At 36.3% G+C, this 24996-nt stretch overlaps 1 protein-coding gene across 1 annotated transcript in view; it reads left to right on the forward strand.

Annotated features, from left to right (window-relative positions):
* Positions 1-24996, forward strand: part of PAPPA2 (pappalysin 2) — a 320327-nt gene that overhangs the window by 164033 nt on the left and 131298 nt on the right. The window contains exons 8-11 of the mRNA XM_007165366.2: positions 1767-1895; positions 4158-4249; positions 7961-8154; positions 10074-10220. Of these exons, the coding sequence (XP_007165428.1) occupies positions 1767-1895; positions 4158-4249; positions 7961-8154; positions 10074-10220 (562 nt within the window). The remainder of the gene's footprint in view (positions 1-1766; positions 1896-4157; positions 4250-7960; positions 8155-10073; positions 10221-24996) is intronic.

The following is a 24996-nucleotide window of genomic DNA, read 5'->3' on the forward strand; positions in this document are numbered from 1 at the left end:
TTTACTACATTTTTCCTCTCATATTAGCTCTATGAATTAGAACGAGAAGACAGTGAAATGGTCAAAAAGCTCATGCAAAAAAGGAAGATAGATCATGGGATGGATTTGAAAAGAAAAAAATATATTTTGGGGGGGTTTCTTTAGTAAGGCAATTAAAATGATATTTGTTATCTAACTTGATATACACACGTGCATGTGCATGCGCACACACACACACACACACGTACATACAACCTTTAAGGTCAATAATATCCCATTTTATAGATGAGAGAACTAAGGCTTAACTTTAATTGGGTTGAACAGAGCTCGTAAGTGGCAAGCTCAAGATTAAAATCCAATTTTCTGACTGAGTCTCATTTTGGTTCCCTTTCCTTAGTAACACATTACTTTTTACAGACTCAGCTCATTGAAGGTCGGGGCTACCTGCTGCAGAGTTTTCTCCCCAAGAAGCGTAAACATATCCTGATGCTTCCTTCCAATCCTTTCCCAGCCACAGAGCAGTATAAGACTTTTATGCATGGCTGGATGAGAAGTCAGACAGAAACCACCCTGCGAAAGGGAAGCCATCAGAATTGATTAGGATATAAAACTGGTTTTGCTTTTGAAATATCTGGCCCTCTGATGAAGAGTGCTTCCCTACAGAAAGCTAATCTGGAAATTTATATCTTTCATAATTATGTGTCTTTCCTATTAAAATAACCAAAAGCCAGTACAGAGGTGTTTAAAGGTGTTTTTGAAACCCCACGACATTCCCTGTTTGCTGGTTGCAGCATCAAGCGAAAGAGTAGAGGCTTTGTGGTTGAGTCGAAGAGTGTGTTAAAGAAGAGAGGGTCTTGGCAGGAGAGCTGTGGGCACCACTTACGGCAGTCCCAACAGCCCTTTGAGATCCTGTTCTCCTAGGTCACTCCCATCCTAGCTTGACTTTAGTGGTACTTTTCCAGTTAGGGCAGGCACTGGACAAAAATTAAGTTGAGGGCAGAATTTGTCTTTGGAACCAGCAACCTCCCTCTTGAGTCCCTTCCCCCTTGCAAATGTTCAGTCTCTCACGTTCTCCACTTGATCAGTGCACTTGGGCTCTAGATAGAATCAGATAAACTCCTTCCATCTCTGGTGTCAATTGATAAAACTCCATTCCTGGTTCATATGTATTTTGGAGGTTTGGAGGTGGGGAGTCATTTAATGCATTTCCAGTTGTGGAATTTCTTGCATCCACACCATGATGATGGAAGTTGTTCTCACCTCCTTCTAGGAGAGAGTGGCTTTTCCTCGTAAGCATTCTGCCTCCTCAAGACAAGAATTCTCTTGAGAGACAAGAAAACTCTGATTCACAGACCCAAGAAGGGCCTTGCTGAGACCAAACTCTGAAACTTTCATCTTCAGTTTCTATGACTACTTGAATGATACAGAAGACTAGGTTTTCAATAGTTGGTGGTTTTCTGTGTGTGTATATGTAACATGGTAAAGATACACTCGAATTACTGTCCTCCTAGATTGCATAGGATTGTTAGTTCAGTTTTAATTCAGCAAGCATTTGTTGTACATTCACTATGTGGAATGTACTGGGAATACAGAACTGAACATGGTTTCAAACATTCTGCTGTTCTGTAAGACTATATGCCCTGATCTTTGTTTCAAACAATGTGGCGTATGTTTAACATTTATAGTCCCTGTAATATTTATTTTAAACTCCTGCAAACCATCTGAAAAGGACCCAGGGTGTGCCCCACTTCCTGGATGTGGTGGTCACAGCCCATTGGTTTCCACAGGGAGGTCACACCTGGGCAGATGTATCGGTACCAAGTTCAAGCTGCAGCTGGAGCAGAACTGGGAGAAGCTTCGCCTCCTCTGAGCCACATCCATGGAGCTCCTTACTGTGGAGACGGGAAGGTTGCAAGGTGAGGACATACTGTGTGCCTGGTATTGTGTGAGGGAGGATGCCCTGCCCTGCTTGGACAAGGAGGGTTAGCCTCAAGTTTCAGCGTGACTGGTTTGGGAAATGTAAGGGGCAGGGCACTATGTGATGCAAGTATTAAACAAAATCTAGGACCTAGTAGATATCTTGAGTGGTCAATCACATCTCTACGTAGTTAAGGATGGGCCCACTTTTATTTAGAGCTCACCCCAGTCATAGATATCGGGGTTGATTCTGTGGGGACCCTCTTCAGGTTTCAGAGAACAACTGCTGGGCAGTGATTCAGGGCAGGAATTCATGGTGGAGAAGGTTACTTGCCAAATGATGCTGAAGGAAGATGTGAGGATAGCTTTTGGATCAGCTGCCTGTCTTATACTACTAATGAGCTGTGTGACCTGAGGAAAATCAGTATAGCTTTCTGAGCTTCACTTGCTCATTTGATCCCTGGAAGACCTGATTGTAATGTAATTTCCCGCTATTCCATAAAATCACCAAGGTAAAAATGGAATAACTTCTTTGATTTCTTAACATGCCATATTCATTTTTCTGTTACCCTTTAGTGACATCAATCTAGAGGACTAATTCATTCTGGTTTGCCTGGGACTTGCCGGAATTTAGCACTGAATACTTCCATGTCCCAGTGATCACCCTATATTAACCTGTTCTGAATGCTTATCTAACCTAATATGTTACTTATATAAAGCTGCTGGGAGTAGGAAATTGGAAGGCTAGGTACTGTGATTTGTCTTAGATTCTGCATCCTAATAAGATGACTTATTTTTAATTTCCCAGATCAAGGAAAAGTACCTTACACCTTTATTTATTTATTTATTTATTTATTTTTGGCCACACTGCACGGTTCTTGGGATCTTAGTTACCCAACCAGGGATTGAACTCGGGCCCATGGCAATGAAAGCACCGAGTCTTAACCATTGGACCGCCAGGGGGTTCCCAGTATCTTATATCTTGAAGACCTAATAGAAAGCAATCTATAGCCTTTCTTGGGGTTTCATCCCATTGTTTAGTAATTACTAAATATTGTTTATCTTTTCAATCTTCTAAGATTCCTAAGCTTTACTGTAAGTCTACTCCTTTTCATAGAAATATAAACACCAAATGTTCGCAGACCTCAGAACTATATCAAGTGACTGAGGTCACTTTAATACCCAAACCTTGCTAGTTTGCTGCCACCGTCTGCCTTACTCAGTCTCAGCTTGCCCCTCCTCCTCCTCCATCTCAATTAAATATCTCCCTGGGGATGCTTCACATATGCACAGAACAAATCTGGCTGTTGTTGATGTTCTCCCTGGCTGCCGCATTTTAAGTCTGCTCCCCACTAGTTAAGGTGTCTGCAGGACTAGATTACCATTGCTACCCAGACAGAGTCCTCCTTGAACAAAATACTTGGCTTTGTGTCATAGCATCTCCTACAGCAGTCCTCCGACGGAGTTTCTGATGCCCCATTGTGCCACATCTGCCTGCGGAGCTGGGGCAGAAAGAGGCAAGGGCCCTCTTCCTAATCTGATATTACACATTCTAGCCTGGGCTTTGCAACAGCTTCACCTGTAGCAACACCTGCTTGGCTACTGGGCCTCACAAGGCTCTTTATCAAAATGTTCCTTTAAACTCTGCCTGTATTCCCTCTCTGTAAACAGTCATACTCAGTTCTGCCATCCAACGAGAAGATACCTCTGAATTGCAGCTTTGTCTCAGCTAGAGGCAGTCCATCACACATAAAGCAGGAAGGAGCTGTACAAATCATTTAATCCACTGTTTAAAACGCAGAAACGTGTAGATTCATTCTAAGGGAATCACAGATCCCCAAGAAGTCATCCTCAGATTCTAGTTTAATAAGTTTTTATTAGGAGCTAAAAGTTGTCACTTTGGATATCACTTGTCAGTAAGAAAATGGATAGAAAACAAAACCACACGCAGATGGGCAGGTTTCCTCCTCACTAGATCAGCTAACTACTTTTAGGATTCCCCTCATTATGAGGTTGATAGGTCTTTTCTAGTGTAAGATCATCTTCCAGAAACACTGGCAGGACCCCTGATGGATCTACTAATGTGTCTGAGCCATGAGCTACTTTTCCTGTAAAAGCATTCTCTTAGCTCCTACTTCTCTCCAGCTTGCATTTTTTTTAATACATATAAGGAGTTTTAAGAACTTGAAGTGATGGTAACCAAACAAGAAGAATCATTTTATGTATGTATGTACATAAGAATGTACACTTTTACCTTCTAGGAGCCTGGGCGAAGAGTGTGATGATGGAGACCTTTTGAGTGGAGATGGCTGCTCAAGGGCATGTGAACTAGAGGAAGGTTTCAACTGTGTAGGTGAGTTTAGAAACACCTGCCTAGGCTTATGTCCTATTTTTGGAGGGGTCTCTGTGTCTTATTTTTGTGAGCTCTTACTGATAATAACAATAACATTTGATGTGTCTATTGTGTGCCTGGCACTAATTGTTTCACATATATTTTCCCATTTAATCCCTACAATAAATATGAGGAGACTAAACAGAGGCACAGAGAGCTTAAATAACTTGCTTTCTCTTATACAGCTAGAAGTGATGACGTCAAGATTTGAACTAAGGAAACAAAGCTCTAGAGTCTACATGTTAAACCACTAGGTCACCCTGCCTCTTAGATTAATGTTACCAAGGATTGCTCTTGGGTCCTCATGTCTAATGTCAGACTGTCAGCCAAGTAGCACAATCCCACAGATTCTGCGTAAAAATTAGGGTAGGGTATGTTTTAAGCCAAAGGGAGTACAAGATATCTCTTGATGTCTGTGTTTAATAGATAAGATCATGAAGAATGGCAGAGGGTCATAACATTTCTTAATCCTGGTGAATCACTGGTAATAAATTATTACTAGGTGGCTTTGACTCTAGTCTCTTGATACCCAGGAAGGCCCTCTAGAACACTTCTCCCAATTCTGATTAAAACCATCAACAGGCTTCTTTGTAGATTATTTTTCCATTCCCTTATGCATACATTGCAGTGATTCTGTGCAATATACTCATCAAAGTTACTTTAAAAAGCAGTGCAGTTAAAAATATTTTAATGTTTCTAAATCTCAAGATAAAGTCAGGTATGATTATAATTATGTAGAATTTATTAAGGTATTAAATACTTATGTAGAATTTATTAAGGTATTAAATACTATACAGAACACACAAATGCCCCTGCTCTCCAGAGCAGAATAAAAAATTATAAAATCTTAGTAGTTTTACAACCATCCGTCTAACAAAACATGTTCAGTGCCCACCATATACCACAGTCTAATAGAGACCCTTTTCCCTTCCTGTGTCCAGCTTCCTTCCCTTATATAAATCTATCAGTTCTTGAGAGATGGGCCTCTAGCTTTTGCTTATATGCATTTAGCAGTAAAGTATGCACCTTGAAAGAGACCATTCTGTTTAAAAGTAGCATTATCTGTTATAAAATTCTTTCCCCCTTTTCTGGTTTGGAAACTGCGACTCAGAGCATTTTAGTGACTCATCCACGGGCATACAACGAGGTCTCTGCAGAGCCAGCACTGGAACTCAGCTTTCCTAATTCTTAATCAAGTGCTTTTTCCTTGCTATGAAACTACAGAGGATAAATTTTTTTCCTGTTTTATTTGACTACCATTCAGATATTTGAAATGCCTCCCCATTATTCTCCTTTCCAATCCAAACATCCCCTCATGTGATTAGGTTTCCAGACCCTTTCCTATTTACCCTAACCTGGCATGCTTCATGTGGTCAATGCCCAGAAAGGAATTCAATACTCTAGTTGTGGTCTGGCTGTGCAGAATACACTGAACCGATTACCTCCCCTCTTCTGTACACAAGTATTTGTTAATTCTATCTCTGTTTGCATCATTTCTTTCTGGTAGCACATAGTGGGCTCATCTCACACACACAGACACACACACACACACACACACACACACACACACACACTGCCTTCACCAGTGAAGTTCAAGTCTCATTTAACTTAAAAGCAGACCTTACTTTGTTTCTATCACATTTGATTCCATTAAATTTGGCTCATATTTCTTTACCCTCCAGCTCTAGGAAGACTATAGCTAAATTATTTTAACTTTACAGGGCAAAGTTAAAATGATCTATTCCACAGTTAGACATTTGTTTCAGTGAGTAATATGCTCATAGTATGCTAAGGATGTAGTTCTATTCCATTATTTCTCAAAAGATTAATTTTGAAGGAACCATTGTGAAATGTGTTGTAAAAGTGGTCTGCTATTTTTTCATGGATTTGAAGAAACAGAGGCAAACATTTTCATAGTAAGCAAAAAATAGAGAAGAAGCAAGGAGAAACAGTCACTGGATTATATAGAAAAACAAAACATGTATACATATGTATGTTATAAAAGTATGTGATAAAATATATATTATAAAAATAAACATATATTCATATATACATTTATGTGTATACAAAATATGTACATACATATAAACTATACATACACATATATGTATATGTGTGTATATAAACTACACATACATATAAACATACATATAAAATATACATACATATATATATATTTATATATATATATATATATATATATATATATATATATATATATATACATGTGTGTATATATTTATATATGGAATCCTCATGGAGAAGTCATTCCAAATACACATATGTTGGTTTTAGGGGAGTGACTTAGAAAGACCATGGCTTTAATGGAATGCAGGAGTTTAAAACCCAAAATAGGCTTAGAACCAAGTCCTAGGAATAGTGGCTTATTCCTGGCAAGTAGAGCTAGATTTACCACAGAAGGGTCTTAGACTTGAAATTATTAAGGATAATAATTAGTAACTACATATTGATAAGCAGCTGAAAAATTACTGGAACAGTCTTGTGGTATTTCTGTGAAGAATTTAAAATAAAAAGAATGGTATAGTAACAGTTAATTTTAGTGATGATGTTACTGAGTGTGTACCTATGTGTTGATTTATTTTAAATCTTGATCTTATTTGCATGTCCTATTATTTTAAGTAGAAATGAGGAATTAGAATATGTTACTAATATGGGTAGAAAATGCAATAGTACTTAATAAATGGCTTTATAACTGCATCTCAGCTTTTTACATTTGAAGAAAGCTATTTTACATATCTATGGTTAGTGCAGACTATTCACTTAGTAGGAGTTATCCTATGAGCAAGTATGGACTTGTCCAGCGGATACAGCTTGCTTTACAAGCCCAGCGGTTTTTCTCACATATTCATTACTCACACGTTTGCTCTTGAAGACAGTCCTTCTGCCTTGGCTTGAGGCAGTGTGGAGTAAGAGAGAGCCCCCGAACCTGCCTTATGTAAGCCTGGCTCAGAGCCTAGCGATATTGCTTCTGTGTCAAGGGAACTTTGGCGAGTCACAATCACGGAGACTCAGCTTGTCTGTTGATGAAACAAACAGAAAATACATACCTCACATGGTTGTTTTAAGACTAAAAGAAATAATACACTTGTAATCCTTATAAACCTGGAGCAAGTTTGTCCATTTGTCCATTTCAGAGCAAGTTGCATGGTTAGTTGAAGAAACACAGCAGCAAAAAAGTAATTGAAAACAAATCCCTCAAATGTTTTATTTAATATTTCAAAAACTGTGAAGAGGATTCAAGTACATAATACATCCTACCATCTATTTAAATTTCCTTTATTCTTTTACTTACTTCTCTTGTATCCCCAGCTTCCCCTAAGTACCTGGGGGAATCACTATATCCAGCCCACAGCTGCTTTTTCTCTCCCTGTTCCTTCTCCCCCAACCCCACCCCCTTTGTATACTTTTTATTATATAAATGGATTTTACCACTCTCCCCATGAAAAAGTACCCTTCTTCTTTAGGTGTGTGTGTGTGTGTGTGTGTGTGTGTGTGTGTGTGTGTGTGTATTGTCTGTATATTTGGGGTGGGCATTAGACCAGTCGGTAATTACAGGCTTCTCTTTAGCAGGCTGGAGGAAAACAGGTAATTCTTTTTACATGACACGTATAGAAACACTCTCTCAAATGTCCTACAACTTTTTCTTGGCAGGGGAGCCAAGCCTGTGCTATATATATGAGGGAGATGGGATATGTGAACCTTTTGAGAAGGAAACCAGCATCACAGACTGTGGCCTCTATACTCCCAAAGGATACCTGGATCAGTGGGCTACCCAAGCTTATTCTTCTCACGAAGATAAGAAGAAGTGTCCTGTTTCCTTGGTAACTGGAGAACCTCCTTCCATGGTAAGTTAAGCCAGAAGAATAGAGTCAAGGCTAAACAAAATTGTGAAGTGATTCCCCCAGGTACTTAATGTGAGCTTACATTTTTTTCTACTCACTTTGACACCAAATTTAGTTCTTAATGCACTCAGAATAGGATAATGTTAAATGAAAAGCTTCTAGACTAGCAATTAAATCTCATCCCTCACCCTCACCCCACTTAACATTCACTAGTTTTCATCTAGGAACCTTTGACTATGCAATAGCTGACTTCAAGTTACACAAAAGCATCTCAAAATTAGTCTTAGAATACACATATCAGAAATTACACTTGGGCTTCATGTTTGGGAAAATTTATTTTAAAAGAAGAAAAAGAAGCAGTAAAGAGTCAGAATACCTGGATAACACTATTGGATCTACCAGTATTACTATGATTATTACTAAGTGAGATTTGACATGTCACTTAACATCTCTGGGCTCCAATTTTCTCATATGTAAAATGGGTATAATAATACCTTTTGCATTTAACTCAATGGTTTATTACAAGGATCAAATGAAATTTAAAATATGTGTTAAAGATCAAAGTATAATTTGATTTAAAGAATTCTTATTATTAAAGAAATCTGCGAGTTAGTACTAAAAACAAATCCGTAGGTATACAATTTTCCATGAATATCTACCTAAATAAATAGAAGATCCTCTGAGGACTCTGAGGACTGACTTCTATGAATCATAATTAAATACCTAAAAGAAGATTAAGGGCTTTGGTTTTTGGATACTATTCTAGATGTTTCCATTGCCAAATAAACTCTTTCATTCATTATAACAATAAGCAATACAGTCATTTCAACGGAAGTAAGATTTAGCTCTCTAGGTATATTAGGCCAGGATAAAATTACTGGAGTTTAGCCTTGAGGAGATACCCCCAGATGACTGAGGAACCAGCCAAGGTTGGTGCTGTGGTTCAAGGAACTCATCAAGGACCCAGGGGTCTTTGAGATTTCACCTCTTCCTATCCTTGGCTTGAAGATTTCTTCCTCAAGCTCATAAGATGACTGCTGTTCCTCCAGGCACGAAGTCATTATTTCAAGTGGGAAGAAGGGGGAAGGTCAAAGGAAAATATTGATGCATGCTAGCTGAGTCTCTTTTTATTGGGAAAATGGGAGCTCTTCGGGAACTTCGACACTATAGGCTTCCACCAACATCTCATTGGTCAGATCCAGGTTACTTCATCATCCTTAGTTGTAAGGGACCCTGAGGAGATGAGCATTTATAACTTGATACATTGTCACCTTGAACAAAATTGGAGTTTGTTAATAAGAAAGAAAGGGGAATGGATATGGATACGCAAGTAGCCATGCCTGCCACACTCCTTCAGTTAATCCCGGCGTCTTTCTCGAGAGTTCTGGTGCCCAATGACAGGAAGCCCAGAAAACTGAGAGATTCTGAGTTAGTGACAGCTCTCTAAAGTGGCTTTTAGCCTAGCCTGTCTGTCTTCCCCCAGTGAAGTGGGAGAAATTTCCTGGATTTTCTCTTTCCTGGTTCCTTTTCCCAGCTTAGTGGTTCCCTGACTCAGTAGCCTCACTCCTGAGGCCAGTGGGTCCTGCCTGGTAAGGATCTAATCATCATCCTGGACAGACTTCCCTGACTAACCCTAGGAGCAGCTGCCTGAAATGTGCCAGGACAATTCTTTGAGCAAGATCCTTGGGTCATCAGTGGGCTGTGAGTTGTCATGTGTATTCTTCTACCCTGGTAACGTTACATCTTGAGGCTAACAGAGAGCACTGAGACATTCTTCTACACTGAGAAAAGTTTTCTGCCGATAATGTGATCATTAGGCGTTCAGAAAGAGAGGAAAACTTTGGTTTCAAGCTGGAGAGTTTCATTGTCTTTACTTACCTCTCACCCTCCACATTTAATTGTTGGTTGAAATTGCATTTCAGATTTGCACATCATACCGTCCAGATTTACCAGAGCACCGTCTGCTTACTGGCTGGTTTCCCTGTGTCACCAGTGGAAATAGCCCTCAGGATGAAAGGAGTAAGCAGCTAAAAGGTAGCCTGGAGAGAGAGGATGAGGTCTGGCTCAAAGTAAGTGGCCCAAATGGATTTTTGTGTAGGCTGTGGATAGGTTGTGCATGTATAAATGATGCATTGGAATGGCTTGTCAGGAGATTTCCTTTTATCATCTCAAAGTTTTTACGTTTTGAATTTATTTTCATCTCTCTTTGAATGTTGGACTTTTCTTTATAAGCAATCATTTTATCAAAGTGTAATATACACATAGAAAAGTACAAAAATCAGAAATGCACAAATCAATAAATTTTTACAAAGTAAACATCCTCTCTAACCACCACACAGATCAAGAAACAGAAAATTAACATCGCCCCCCAAAAGGCTCTCTCATTCCCCCTCTCATTTATTATATGACAGAGGTATCTACTATTTTTACTTCTGCCACCATAGATTAGTTTTGCCTGTTTGCATTTTATGTAAAAAACTTTACAGTATGTACTATTTGTGTCTGATTCTTTCTTACTCAACTTTCTATTTGTGGGATTCATCGTGCTGCTTTACTTAGCAGAAAAGTTCATTTCCATTACTGTGTAGAATTCCAGTGCATGAATATGTCATACTTTATTTAACCATATTGATGGACATATAGTTTATTTCTAGTTTTTCTGTACTGTGTATTACAAATAGTTCTGCTATAAACACTTCTGTACATTTCTTTTGGTGAATGTATATAAACAATTGGGTATATTTGGAACTGCTAGATCATAGTTAGGCAGATGACCAGCTTTAGTAGATAATCCCAAATGATTTTCCATTTGGTTGTACTAGTTTATACTCCCACCAGAGGCCTATGAGTATTCCAGTTGCTTTACATTTTCACCATTACTTGGTATTTAAAATATTTAAAAGGCTTCATTTTAGCCATTCTGTTGGGTATGTAAATGTACCTCCCTGAGGTTTCAATTTGTATTCACATGTTGGCTGATGAGATTAGGAGACTTTTACATGTATATTGGTCATTTGTAGATTCTTCTTTTTTTTTCTTTTTATCTGAAGGGCATATTAAAGTCTTTTGCTCAATTTTCTATTGGCCTGTCTGTCATTTTCTTCTTAATTTATATGATTTCTTTACAATTTTCTGAATGTAAATCCTGTTCCAGTTATATATTATTTAATATTTTCCAACACTCTGTGGCTTACTTATTTTTACTCTTAATGGTATATTTATATGAACAGGGTTCTAAATTTTACTAAAATTCAAATTATCTTCCTTTTTCTTTATGGTTAGTGCTTGTCGTGTACTGTATTTAATAGTCTTTGCCTACCACAAAGCTATACTTTCCTATGTTATCTTCTAAAAATGTTATTGTTTTACATTTTATATGTAGGTGTACAGTCCATTGGAATTTTTGTGTATTGTGTGAGGTAGGGATCAAGATTTTTTCTCCCTAGACCTAGAACCACCATTACTCAAACTAAAATTTTCTTTTCCCCTCTTTGCTGCACTGTGTCACCTTTGTCGTAAATAAACTGGCAATGTGTGTGTGGAGATCTGTTTATTGTGGAGATTCTACATCTTGTTCTACTGATCTGTATATCCTTGCATCAGTGTTACACTCTTAATTACTGTACATTTTTTATGAGTCTTAAAATCAAATAATGTAAGTCCTAAAACTTGTTCCTTTTTTTTCTGATTGTATTGGCTATTCTTGGTCCTCTGAATTTTCATATAAATTTTGGAATCAGCTTCAATTTTCACACAGAAAAAAAACCCTGATGCAATTTTGATTGGGATTTTATTGAATCTCTGAGTCAATTTGGGGAGAGTTTTCTCTTTAAAATACTGTCTTCTAATATTTTCTTTGAGTTACTTAAGTCTTTAACTTCTCTTAATGTTTTATAGTTTTCTGAGAAAAAGGGAATTGAATTTTATCAAATGCTTTTTCTGCATCCACTGAGATGACCATATTATTTTCCCCTTTGTTCTGTCACTGTCTTGATATACATTGATAAATGTTTAAATGTTAAATCAACATTAGATACCTGGGGAAAAAAGTAACAACTTAGAGGCTACGTATAATCCTTTGCCAATAGTTTTGGATCCTATTTGTGAAAATTTTAAGTGTTTTTTTTCATTTATATTCATTAGAGATTGGTTCCTACTTTTTTTTTTTTTTTTAATTTTACTATCTTGTCAGGTTTTATGATGAAGGCTAGGTTTGACTCCCTGAGTAAGTTTCCTTTTTTCCCCAGTTTTCTGGAATATTTTGTGAAAGGTTGATGTTAATTTTGGAGGAATTCATCAGTAAAGCTATCTGAGTCTGTGTTTTCTTTAAGGAAAATATTTAAATATGTGTTAAAATTTTAAACCAAATATTGAAAACTTTGGGTTTTTTATTTCTTCTTAGGTCAACTTTGGTAAGTTGAGTTTTCCATCAAGTAATTAGTCCATTTTTTCTAAAATTCTGAATTTATTGGCATTAAGTTTTTCGTAATGTTCTCTTATTTTGTTTGTAATATTTCCAAGCTCCCCAGGACTTTTTTCATTTATGCTATGTTAATTTTTGGTTTCTCTCTTTTATTTTTTTGCTCAGTCTTGCTAAAGATTTATCAGTTTTATTAATCTTTTATTAATGTTTTTATAGAACCAAAGAATATATATGTGTGTATATATGTATTCTTATATATAATAAATATATATATATAAACATAAAAGGAAGGAAACAATGAAAATAGCATTATTTCCTTTTATGTTTATATTTAACTTGCTCTTCTTTTTCTAGTAACTTGAGATGATGCTTAGATAATTAATTTTTAGCTTCTTTCTTTTTAAAATATATGCATTAAGGCCACAAGTTTCCTTCTAAGTGTGACTTTAGTGACACTTAGTCTTCTTTTTCTAGTAACTTGAGATGATGCTTAGATAATTAATTTTTAGCTTCTTTCTTTTTAAAATATATGCATTAAGGCCACAAGTTTCCTTCTAAGTGTGACTTTAGTGACATACTACAAGTTTCACATCTTATTTCTGTTATCATCTAGTTCAAACATATTTTCTAATTTTTATTTGATTACTTTTTTGATCCCTGAGTTATTTATAAGTATGCTGATGAACTTCCAAACATTTGTGGATTTTCTGGTTACCTTTTTATTTTTGACTTATAGCTACAGTCTTCTGTGGTCAAAGATTATATTTGGTATGGTTTCAAGCCTTTTTAATTTGTTGACCCTTGAATTATGGAATAGCATCTGGTTAATATTGATAAATATTACATGTACTTTGAAAGAAATATGTAATCTGAAGTTATTGGGTATAGCATTCTATATATTTAACATAGATCAAGTTCATCCATCATGTCATTAAAATTTCCTATATCATATATATAATATATATACATATTTTCCCTGATATTTTGTATACTGTTTCCATCAGTTACTGAGAGATATGGGTCAGACTTTCTTACCATAATGTTGAATTTGTCTGTTTCTCTTATTTTTGTCAGTTTTTGATTTATATATTTTGAAACTATATTATTAAATATGCAGGCAATTCTCACTTTGTAGTGTGGGACCACAAAATGACCATGTATCCTAAAACTATACAAAGCAAACTCAGTAATCGATGGGAAAAATTATAATTGTTACATGACCTTTTTGACACGATATTAAAAACTCTCTTATTTTCAGAAATATATGTGAAAGGAAGTGAAAAAATAGTAAATTTTAGTTCATTATAATTTAAAAAAAGTTACAAACAGAGAATTAAAGTGTTTCATTTCTTTGTTAAAAAAAAAGAAAACTACCAAGTGTAGTTTGAACAGTGCTTGCCTTTTTTTTTTTTTTTTTTTTTTTTGCTTCTTATGACTTACATTACAAAGCAAGCAGTTTTTCTGTGCCTTTGTGAATTGTCATATTCCTTTCTAAGTTTGAGCAGCTTCCAACATTTTATAGTACTTTGCACTTTCAATGTTATGAAACATCTCTGAGAGTTCTTTTAATGTGAATTTTTTCTTGGCATCATTTCCTCTGGGACATCTTCATCCTTTTTGTCACAACCACTTTTCTCATTTTTGCTGATCATTTCACTTTCACTAAGTTCCTCTGGCTGCAAATCCAGTCTCTCAAATGGCAGCAGCATCAACATTCCCACACTCAGCTCTTTTGTCCATAACTCTATTTACCTTTAATTCAAATTTCACCTCCAGCATTATAATTTTTTTGTTACTTTGCTGCACTTTCATACTTGCTGGCTGATCCCCTCTTTTGCTTATCCATGTTTGTGAAATGTCATGTGGGTAAAATGTCACTGGGAGATGAGGCAACACAACCGCACACTTTTCTGTCTCTGTGTGAACTGAATAACAGATACACAGTAACCGATCAATGACAGTTTGAAAGAAGTGATGTAATTGGTCACTGATCATGATTCTCAGTTGTTATTTACATGGTGATTTGTGGATAGAAAGACTGTTAATGGAGTTTGTACTTTCTACAGTTACAATTAATATTTTTTGGTAACTGAAATTTGAATCATATGGTTGGGACTCTGGTATTATATAACTAAATTGTGATAACTGATATTTTTGTATATGGAGACTGTGTAAAGTGAAACTACTGTCAGTAGATAATTTTAGAATTTTTATATCTTCCTGGTGGATTATCTCTTTTAACACTAAGAAATGTCTCTCTTTATCTCTAAGAATATTTTTTTTAATAGATCTTTATTGGAGTGTAACTGCTTCACAATACTGTGTTAGTTTCTGTTGCACAACAAAGGGAATCAGCCATATGCATACCCATGTCCCCATATCCCCTCCCTCTTGAGCCTCCCTCCCATCCTCCGTCTCCCTCCCCTCTAGGTCATCGCATAGCACCGACCTTATCTCCCTGTGCTATGCTGCTTCTTCCCACTAGCTATTTTACATTAGGTAGTGTATATATGTCGATGCTACTCTCACTTCGCCCCAGCTTCCCCCGACCCCGTGTCATCAAGCCCATTCTCTATGTCTACCTCTTTCTTACTGCCCTGCAAATAGCTTCATCAGTACCATTTTTTTTTTTAGACTCTGTATATATGCATTAGCATATGGTATTTGTTTTTCTCTTTCTGACTTACTTCACTCTGTATGGCAGACTCCAGGTCCATCCACCTCAGTACCAATAACTCAATTTCGTTTCTTTTTGTGACTGAGAAATATCCCATTGTATATATGTGCCACATCTTTATCCATTCATCTGTCGATGGACATTTAGGTTGGTTCCATGTCCTGGTTATTGTAAATACTGCTGAAATAAATATTGTGGTACATGTCTCTTTTTGAATTATGGTTTTCTCAGGGTATATGCCCAGTAGTGGGATTGCTGGGTCATCTGGTAGTTCTATTTTTAGTTTTTAAAGGAACCTCCATGCTGTTTTCCATAGTGGCTGTATCAATTTACATTCCCACCAACACTGCAGGAGGGTTCCCTTTTCACCACACGCTTTCCAGCATTTATTGTTTCTAGATTTTTTGATAATGGCCATTCTGACCGGCCTGTGGTGATAACTCACTATAGTTTTGATTTGCATTTCTCTAATAATTAGTGATGTTGAGCAGCTTTTCATGTGCCTCTTGGCCATCTGTATGTCTTCCTTGGTGAAATGTCTATCTAAGTCTTCCAACCATTTTTTAATTGGATTGTTTGTTTTTTTGATATTGAGCTCCATGAGCTGTTTGTACATTTTGAAGATTAATCCTTTGTCTGTTGTTTCATTTGCAAATATTCTCTCCCATTCTGAGGGTTGTCTTTTTGTCTTCTTTATGGTTTCCTTTGCTGTGTAAAAGCTTTTAAGTTTAATTAAGTCCCATTTGTTTATTTTTGTTTTTATTTCCATTACTCTAGGAGGTGGGTCAAAAAATATCTTGCTGTGGATTATGTCAAAGAGTGTTTTTCCTATGTTTTCCTCTAAGTGTTTTATAGTGTCTGGTATTACATTTTTAGGTCTTTAATCCATTTGGAGTTTATTTTTGTGTATGGTGTTAGGTAGTGTTCTAATTTCATTCTTTTACATGTAGCTGTCCAGTTTTCCCAGCACCACTTATTGAAGAGACTGTCTTTTCTCCATTGTATATTCTTGCCTCCTTTGTCGTAAATTAGGTGACCATATGTGTGTGGGTTTATCTCTGAGCATTCTATCCTGTACCATTGATCTATATTTCTGTTTTTGTGCCAGTACCATACTGTCTTGATATACTGTATAGTTTGAAGTCAGGGAGACTGATTCCTCCAACTCTGTTTTTCTTTCTCAAGTTCGCTTTGGCTATTTGGGATCTTTTGTGTTTCTATAAAAATTGTAAAATTTTTTGTTCTAATTCTGTGAAGAATGCCAATTGGTAGTTTGATAGGGATTGTATTGAATCTGTAGATTGTTTTGCGTAGTATAGTCATTTTCACAATATTGATTCTTCCAATCCAAGAACATGGTATATTTCTCCATTGGTTTATGTCATCTTCGATTTCTTTCATCTGTGTTTTATAGTTTTCTGAGTAAGTCTTTCACCTCCTTGGGCAGGTTTATTACTAGGTATTTTATTCATTTTGTTGCGATGGTAAATGGGATTGTTTCCTAAATTTCTCTTTCTGATTTTTCGTTGTTGGTGTATAGGAATGCCAGAGATTTCTGCACATTAATTTTGTAGCCTGTAACCTTACCAAATTCATTGATTAGTTCTAGTAGCTTTCTGGTGGCATATTTAGAATTTTCTAGGTATAGTATCATGTCATCTGCAAACAGTGACAGTTTTACTTCTTCTTTTCCAATTTGTATTCCTTTTATTTCTTTTTCTTCTCTGATTTTCATGGCTAGGACTTCCAAAACTATGTTGAATAAGAGTGGTGAGAGTGGACATCCTTGTCCTGTTCCTGATCTTAGTGGAAATGCTTTCAGTTTTTCACCATTGCGTATGATGCTTGCTGTGGGTTTGTCATATATGGCCTGTATTATGTTGAGGTAGACTCACTCTATGTCCATTTTCTGGAGAGTTTTTATCATAAATCGGTGTTGTATTTTGTCAAAAGCTTTTTCTGCATCTATTCAGATGATCATATTGTTTTTATTCCTTAATTTGTTAATGTGGTGTATCACACTGATTGATTTGTGTATATTGAAGAATCATTGCATCCCTGGGATAAATCTCCCGTGATCATGGTGTATGATCCTTTTAATGTGTTGTTGGATTCTGTTTGCTAGTATTTTGTTGAGGATTTTTGCATCTATGTTCATCATTGATATTGGTCTATAATTTTTTTTTTTTGTGATATCTTTTTCTGCTTTTGGTATCAGGGTGATGGTGGCTTTGTAGAATGAATTTGGGATTGTTTCTCCCTCTGCAATTTTTTGGAAGAGTTTGAGAACGATGGGTGTTAACTCTTCTCTTAATGTTTGATAGAATTTGCCTGTGGAGCCCTCTGGTCCTGGACTTTTGTTTGTTGGAAGATTTTTAATTATGGTTTTAATTTCATTGCTGGTGATAGGTCTGTTAATATTTTCTAATTCTTCCTAGTTCAGTCTTGGAAAATTGTACCTTTCCAAGAATTTGTCCATTTCTTCATGGTTGTCCATTTTATTGGCATATAGTTGTTTGTAGTAGTCTTTTATAATCCTCTGTATTTCTGTGGTGTCAGTTGTGATTTCTCCTTTTTCATTTCTGATTTTATTGATATGCATCCTCTCCCTTTTTTTTCTTGATGAGTCTGGCTAAGAGTTTATCAATTTTATCTTCCCCAGAATCAGTTTTTAGTTTTATTGACCTTTGCTATTGTTTTCTTCATTTCTATTTCATTTATTTCTGCTCTGATCTTTATGAGTTCTTTCCTTCTACTGACTTTGGGTTTTCTTTGTTCTTCTTTTTCTAGTTGTTTTAAGTGTAGGGTGAGATTGTTTATTTGAGATTTTTCTTGTTTCTTGAGGTGAGATTGAATTGCTATAAACTTCCCTCTTAGAACTGCTTTTGCTGCATCCCATAGCTTTTGGGTTGTCGTGTTTCTGTTGTCATTTGTTTCTATCTATTTTTAAAATTTCTTCAGTGATCTCTTGGTTATTTAGTAACACACTGTTTAGCCTCCATATATTTGCAGGGTTTTTTTCCTTTTTTTTTCCATGTAATTGATTTCTAATCTCATAGCATGTGGTTGGAAAAGATGCTTGATATGATTTCAGTTTTCTTAAATTTTCCAAGGCTTGATTTGTGACCCAAGATGTGATCTATCCTGGAGAATGTTCCATGTGCATTTGAGAAGACAGTGTATTCTGCCACTTTCAGGTGGAATGTCCTATAAATATCAATTAAGTCTATCTGGTTTATTGTGTCATTTAAAGCTTGTGTTTCCTTATTTATTTTCTGTCTGGATGATCTCTCCATTGGTGTAAGAGGGGTGTTAAAGTTCCCCACTATTATTGTGTTACTGTCGATTTCCCCTTTAATGGCTGTTAGCATTTGCCTTATGTATTGAGATACTCCTATGTTGGGGACATAAACATTTATAATTGTTATATCTTCTTCTTGATTGATCCTTTGATCATTATGTATTGTCCCTCCTTATCTCTTGTAACAGTCTTTATTTTAAAGTCTATTTTGTCTGATGTGAGAATTGCTACTCCAGCTTCCTTTTGATTTCCATTTGCATGGAATATCTTTTCCATCCCTTCACTTTCAATCTGTATGTGTCCCTAGGTCTGAAGTGGATCTCTTGTTGACAGCATATATATGAGTCTTGTTTTTATATCCATTCGGCCAGTCTGTGTCTTTTGGTTGGGACATTTAATCTATTTACATTCAAGGTTATTATTGATATGTATGTTCCTATTACCATTTTCTTAATTGTTTTGAGTTTGTTTTTGTGGGTCTTTTTCTTCTCATGTGTTTCCTGCCTAGAGAATTTTCTTTAGCATTTGTTGTAGAGCTGGTTTGGTGGTGCTGAATTCTCTTAGCTTTTGCTTGTTTGTAAAGCTTTTGATTTCTCTGTCAAATCTGAATGAGATCCTTGCTGGGTAGAGTAATCTTGGTTGTAGGTTTTTCTCTTTCACCATTTTAAGTATTTCCTGCCACTCCCTCCTGGCCTGCAGAGTTTCCACTGAAAACTCAGCTGATTACCTTATGGGGATTCCTTTGTATGTTATTTTTTGTTTTTTCCTTGCTGCTTTTAATATTTTTTCTTTGAATTTAATTTTTGTTAGTTTGATTAATACAGGTCTTGGTGTGTTTTTCCTAGGGTTTATCCTGTATGACACTCTCTGTGCTTCCTGCACTTGGGTGACTATTTCCTTTCCCATGTTAGGGAAGTTTTTGACTATAATCTCTTCAAATATTTTCTCAGACCCTTTCTTTTTCTCTTCTTCTTCTGGGACCCCTATAATTCGAATGTTGGTGCATTTAGTGTTGTCCCATAGGTCTCTGAGATTGTCATCAGTTCTTTTCATTCTTTTTTCTTTATTCTACTCCTCGGCAGTTATTTCCACCATTTTCTCTTCCAGCTCACTTATTCGTTCTTCTGCCTCAGTTATTCTGTTATTGATTCCTTCTAGTTTTTTTTTTCATTTCATTTATTGTGTTGTTCATCTCTGTTTGTTTGTTCTTTCGTTCTTCTAGATCTTTGTTAAACATTTCTTGTATTTTCTCAGTCCATGCCTCCATTCTATTTCTGAGATTCTGGATCATCTTTACTATCATTACTCTGAATTCTTTTTCAGTTAGATTGCTTGTTTCCTCTTCATTTATTTGGTCTTGTAGGTTTTTACCTTGCTCCTTCAGCTGTGACATATATTTTGCCATTTCATTTTTTTTTCTTTTTTTTTTAATGGGTGGGATTTTGTTCCTGTTTTACTGGTTGTTTGGCCTGAGGTTTCCAACACTGGAGTTTGTAGGCTGTTGGGTAGAGCTGGGTCCTGGTGCTGAGATGAGGACCTCTATGAGACCTCACTCTGATGAATATTCCCTGGGGTGTGAGGTTCTCTGTTAGTGCAGTGGTTCAGACTCAGAGATCCCACCACAGAGCTTGGGCCTGACCCCTGGCTCATGAACGAAGATCCCGCAAGCCGCATGGGGTGGCAAAAAAAAAAAAGAGAGAGAACAATAACAAAGTAAAAAATAAAATTAGACTAGGAAACTAATAGATATATTAGAAAGAATATAAAAATAAAAATATAAATGAATCAACAGCTGGAAGATACAACTGTACCATGATAGTAGAAAAGAGGAGGAGGGAAAAAAAAAAAGCAAAAGCAAAAGAGGGAAAGGCCTTTGCTGTGGATGGTGGGAGCTAAGCAAGGGTGATGTTTGGGCAGTGGGAGGGCCTATGCTTAGGACCCACAGGCCTGGAAAAGGCCCTGGGAGCTGGAGGGCGAAGGGACCCAGGCGTGTCCCCCACCTCTGGTCTCAGAGGGCGGAGGACCTCACCTGGGAGCACAGCAAGCTTCCTTGACTCAAGTGGGTGGGGCAAATGCCCTCCTCTGCTCTCCTGCTCCTCTGGTCCTGGAGGGCCCCTCCCGTCTGCCTCTCCTGATCTCCCCAGCCTCCCTCATATGCCCCCAGGACCCACACAGCCTGGAGGGGGCTTTGGAGGGGGGGGGTACCAGTCTGGGAGCTCAGCAGGCTCCCCAAGCCCAAGTGGGAGGGGCAATCGCCCTCCACTCCTCTCCCGTTTCTCCCAGAGGGCCCCTCCCACCTGCCTCTCCTGATCTCCCAGGACTCAGGGGCACTGGTCCTGTCTGGCCTCCACTTCTCCTCCACTCTCAGTTCCTCCATGTCCTACTGGTTCACTTGGGTGTTCCTCGCATCTCCTTGGGCGTCAGGGTCCCTCACCAGCAGCCAGCAGGTGCCATAGTTCTGGGGAGACGTTAATTCGTCATCTTTCCACACTGCCATCTTGACTCCACCTATCTCTAAGAATATTTTTTGCTGTACTGTAAACTTTGTCTGATATTAGTATAGCTATACCTTTTTGTTTATTTGCATATTGTTTCCTCTTCCATCCTATTACTTTTTTTTAACATCTTTATTGAAGTATAATTGCTTTACAATAGTGTGTTAGCTTCTGCTTTATAACAAAGTGAATCAGCTATACATATACATATGTTCCCATATCTCTTCCCTCTTGCATCTCCCTCCCTCCCACCCTCCCCATCCCACCCCTCTAGGTGGTCACAAAGCACCGAGCTGATCTCCCTGTGCTATGCGGCTGCTTCCCACTAGCTATCTATTTTACATTTGGTAGTGTATATATGTCCATGACACTCTCTCGCCCTGTCACATCTCACCCCTCCCCCTCCCCATATCCTCAAGTCCATTCTCTAGTAGGTCTGTGTCTTTATTCCCGTCTTGCCACTAGGTTCTTCATGGCCTTTTTTTTTTTCCTTAGATTCCATATATATGTGTTAGCATACTGTATTTGTTTTTCTCTTTCTGACTTACTTCACTCTGTATGACAGACTCTAACTCCATCCACCTCATTACAAATACCTCCATTTCATTTCTTTTTATGGCTGAGTAATATTCCATTGTATATATGTGCCACATCTTCTTTATCCATTCATCCGATGATGGACACTTAGGTTGCTTCCATGTCCTGGCTATTGTAAATAGAGCTGCAATGAACATTTTGGTACATGACTCTTTTTGAACTATGGTTTTCTCAGGGTATATGCCCAGTAGTGGGATTGCTGGGTCATAGGGTAGTTCTATTTGTAGTTTTTTAAGGAACCTCCATACTGTTCTCCATAGTGGCTGTATCAATTTACATTCCCACCAACAGTGCAAGAGTGTTCCCTTTCCTCCACACCCTCTCCAGCATTTATTATTTCTAGATTTTTTGATGATGGCCATTCTGACCATGATGTGTGAGATGATATCTCATTGTAGTTTTGATTTGCATTTCTCTAATGATTAATGATGTTGAGCATTCTTTCATGTGTCTGTTAGCAATCTGTATATCTTCTTTGGAGAAATGTCTATTTAGGTCTTCTGCCCATTTTTGGATTGGGTTGTTTGTTTTTTTGTTATTGAGCTGCATGAGCTGCTTGTAAATCTTGGAGATTAATCCTTTGTCAGTTGCTTCATTTGCAAATATTTTCTCCCATTCTGAGGATTGTCTTTTGGTCTTGTTTATGGTTTCCTTTGCTGTGCAAAAGCTTTTAAGTTTCATTAGGTCCCATTTGTTTATTTGTGATTTTATTTCCATTTCTCTAGGAGCTGGGTCAAAAAGAATCTTGCTGTGATTTATGTCATAGAGTGTTCTGCCTATGTTTTCCTCTAAGCATCCTATTACTTTTAATCTTTCTGTGCAATTATATTTAATATGCTTTGTTTGAAGTCAACATATCTTTACATATATAAATAATATAAATAAATCTAAATCTAACAAATCTCTATATAAATAAATCTAAAATTCTCTATTTTCCAATTACAGCAGTATTTAGTCCAATTACATTTAAAGTAATTAATGATGCTTAGTTTTAAATCTACCAGCAAACCATTTGTTATTCACTTGTTCCACATGCTCTCTGTTTTTTTCTATTTCTTGCCCTTTTTAGATTAAATAAGTAGTTTTATTATTTTATGTCCCATTCTATCAGTTTATTAGTTATACTTTTATTTTATTCTCTATCTTTTTTACCCTAGAGATTTCAACGTGGGTCCTTAACCGGTTAGAGTCTGCTATGAATTAGCTGTCTCACAGTTTCATAATCAATGAGTAACTTAGAATGCTTTGTCTCTATTTTCTGTTTCCTGGCTTTTTTAAGTTAAAATGATTTTAAATTACCTAATATTTACCTTTCCAGTGCTCTTTGGTCCTTTCTACATTTCTGTGCTTTCCTCATTTTTATTTAGCTTGAAGAAATCCATTTATTGTTATTTTTTAACATGAATCTGTTGGCAGTGAGTTCTTCCAGTTTTTGTGTAGCTAAAAATATCTTTATTTGACATTTATTTTCAAAGAGTATCTTTGCTTGGTATAGAATTCTAGGTGGCCAGTTGTTGTTTTCAAGAATTCGAAGATGTTATTTCATTGCCTTTTTACCTATATACTTTCTTTGGAGAGTTAGCTGTACCATCTGATGTACATTACTTTGAAGGCAATGTCTTTTACTCTCTGGTGCTTTTAACATAATCTCTTTGTCTTTTGTCTTCAACAGTTTTAGTATGATGTTCCTAAGCCTGTTTTTCTTCGCATATATCTGGCTAACTGTTTGTCAATCTTCTTGAATCTGTAGCTTAATGTGTTTACTTGCCCTTCCTGTTTTGTACACAAATTATATACATCAGAGCTTTTTGCTGTTTATATTTTGTTCCTTTTCTCTTTGTTCTATTTTTCATTCTTTTTTTTTTCTCCACGCTGCAGTCCGATTATTTTATGCTGACATACCTTCTGTTTCACTAATCCCAAATTTTACACCATATAATTGGGTGTTAAACAGTTTATTATATTATTAGTATCAGTCATTTTATTTTTAATTCTATAATACATATTTAATTATTCCTATAGGTTCTCATTTTCTTTAAAATTCTCCATCCTGTAGTCTATTTTAAAAATATATTAATCACAATCATTTTAATGTCTGTGTCTGATAATACTAATATCTTGGTGATCTGAGGTCTGTTCATGTTGACTTTCATTTCTTAATTCTCATTCATTTAGGCATATCTCCTGTCATACTGAATAGTGTCTTAACTGAATATCAGACACTGAAAAATTGTGTAGGCTCTGGCTAATGATATCTTCCTTTTAAGATGATTTACTTTAAAAAATGTATAATAAAATTTGGGAAAGAGCACTTTAACTTAATCAGTACTTAAGTTGACTCTTGCTTGTGCTTCTGTATTAATGAACCCTGAAATGTTTCATAGTTCCTTTTCTCCTAAGGCCTAGTCCTTCAGGGGTCTCAACTAAAAGCATGGATTGGGTCTTCTACCTTGATAGTCTCTGAAGCACAATTTCTATTTCCTCAGCAATACGTGTCTGCTAAAAGTTCTGCTTAGCTTTTTGGTCTTTAATCTACCCATTTCTCCTTAGCTTCTTACACTCTTATTCTTCATAGTTTAGAATTTGAAAACACCTCAGTGGCAATAGTTGCACAGAGTGTTAGGTTATGTTCAATGTGGTTTCTTTCTTTTTGAGTCTCTTCGGTCCTGACTGCCTTAGTTGCTCTCAAATACTTTTAAACTTTTTTTTTTACTTTATTCATTTTTTATAATTGTTCTTTTCAGGAGTATATGTTCTACTATAAGTTACTTCTTTATACCTGGAAGCAAAAATCTCCAACTGGAATTTTTTAAATGTATGTCAATTAGCTACCATATATATTTTAGGTTTGCACTCTGTTCTTATTACAAGAGATATAGGAGTAATAGTACTTGTGTAAGAAAAAAACCATGAATATCATTGAATATTAATATATAAAAACTTAAGAAAATTTAGTTTTCACAAATCCACATGATACTAAATAAATTAGGAAGTGATTTTTAAAAATAAGCTGATTAAGTTTTTTTCAAAGTTTTCTGAGGACTGAAGGATTTCTGACTCTTTATTATTCCTTTTATGTTACTTTAATCTTGATTTGATATACAAATATGATTTGTATGCAATGGATCAGAGACAAATTTATTACAGTGAGAAACAACTGTACTGGAAAACATTAGCCTTGAAAATATCTTTCCAAAATCTTTCCTTTACTTGCTACTTGCCCAACAAAATTTCTCTCATTTTAGTCCACATTTACTAAGGTAACTTGTCTCTCTTATCTTTCCTTATTATTATTATTTTTTAAAATCTGGGATCAATAGACCAAAATATGAGAACTTTCTCTTACATTGAA

The sequence above is a fragment of the Balaenoptera acutorostrata genome, chromosome 1 (assembly GCF_949987535.1).
Source record: "Balaenoptera acutorostrata chromosome 1, mBalAcu1.1, whole genome shotgun sequence".
Classification (NCBI taxonomy): Eukaryota; Metazoa; Chordata; class Mammalia; order Artiodactyla; family Balaenopteridae; genus Balaenoptera; species Balaenoptera acutorostrata.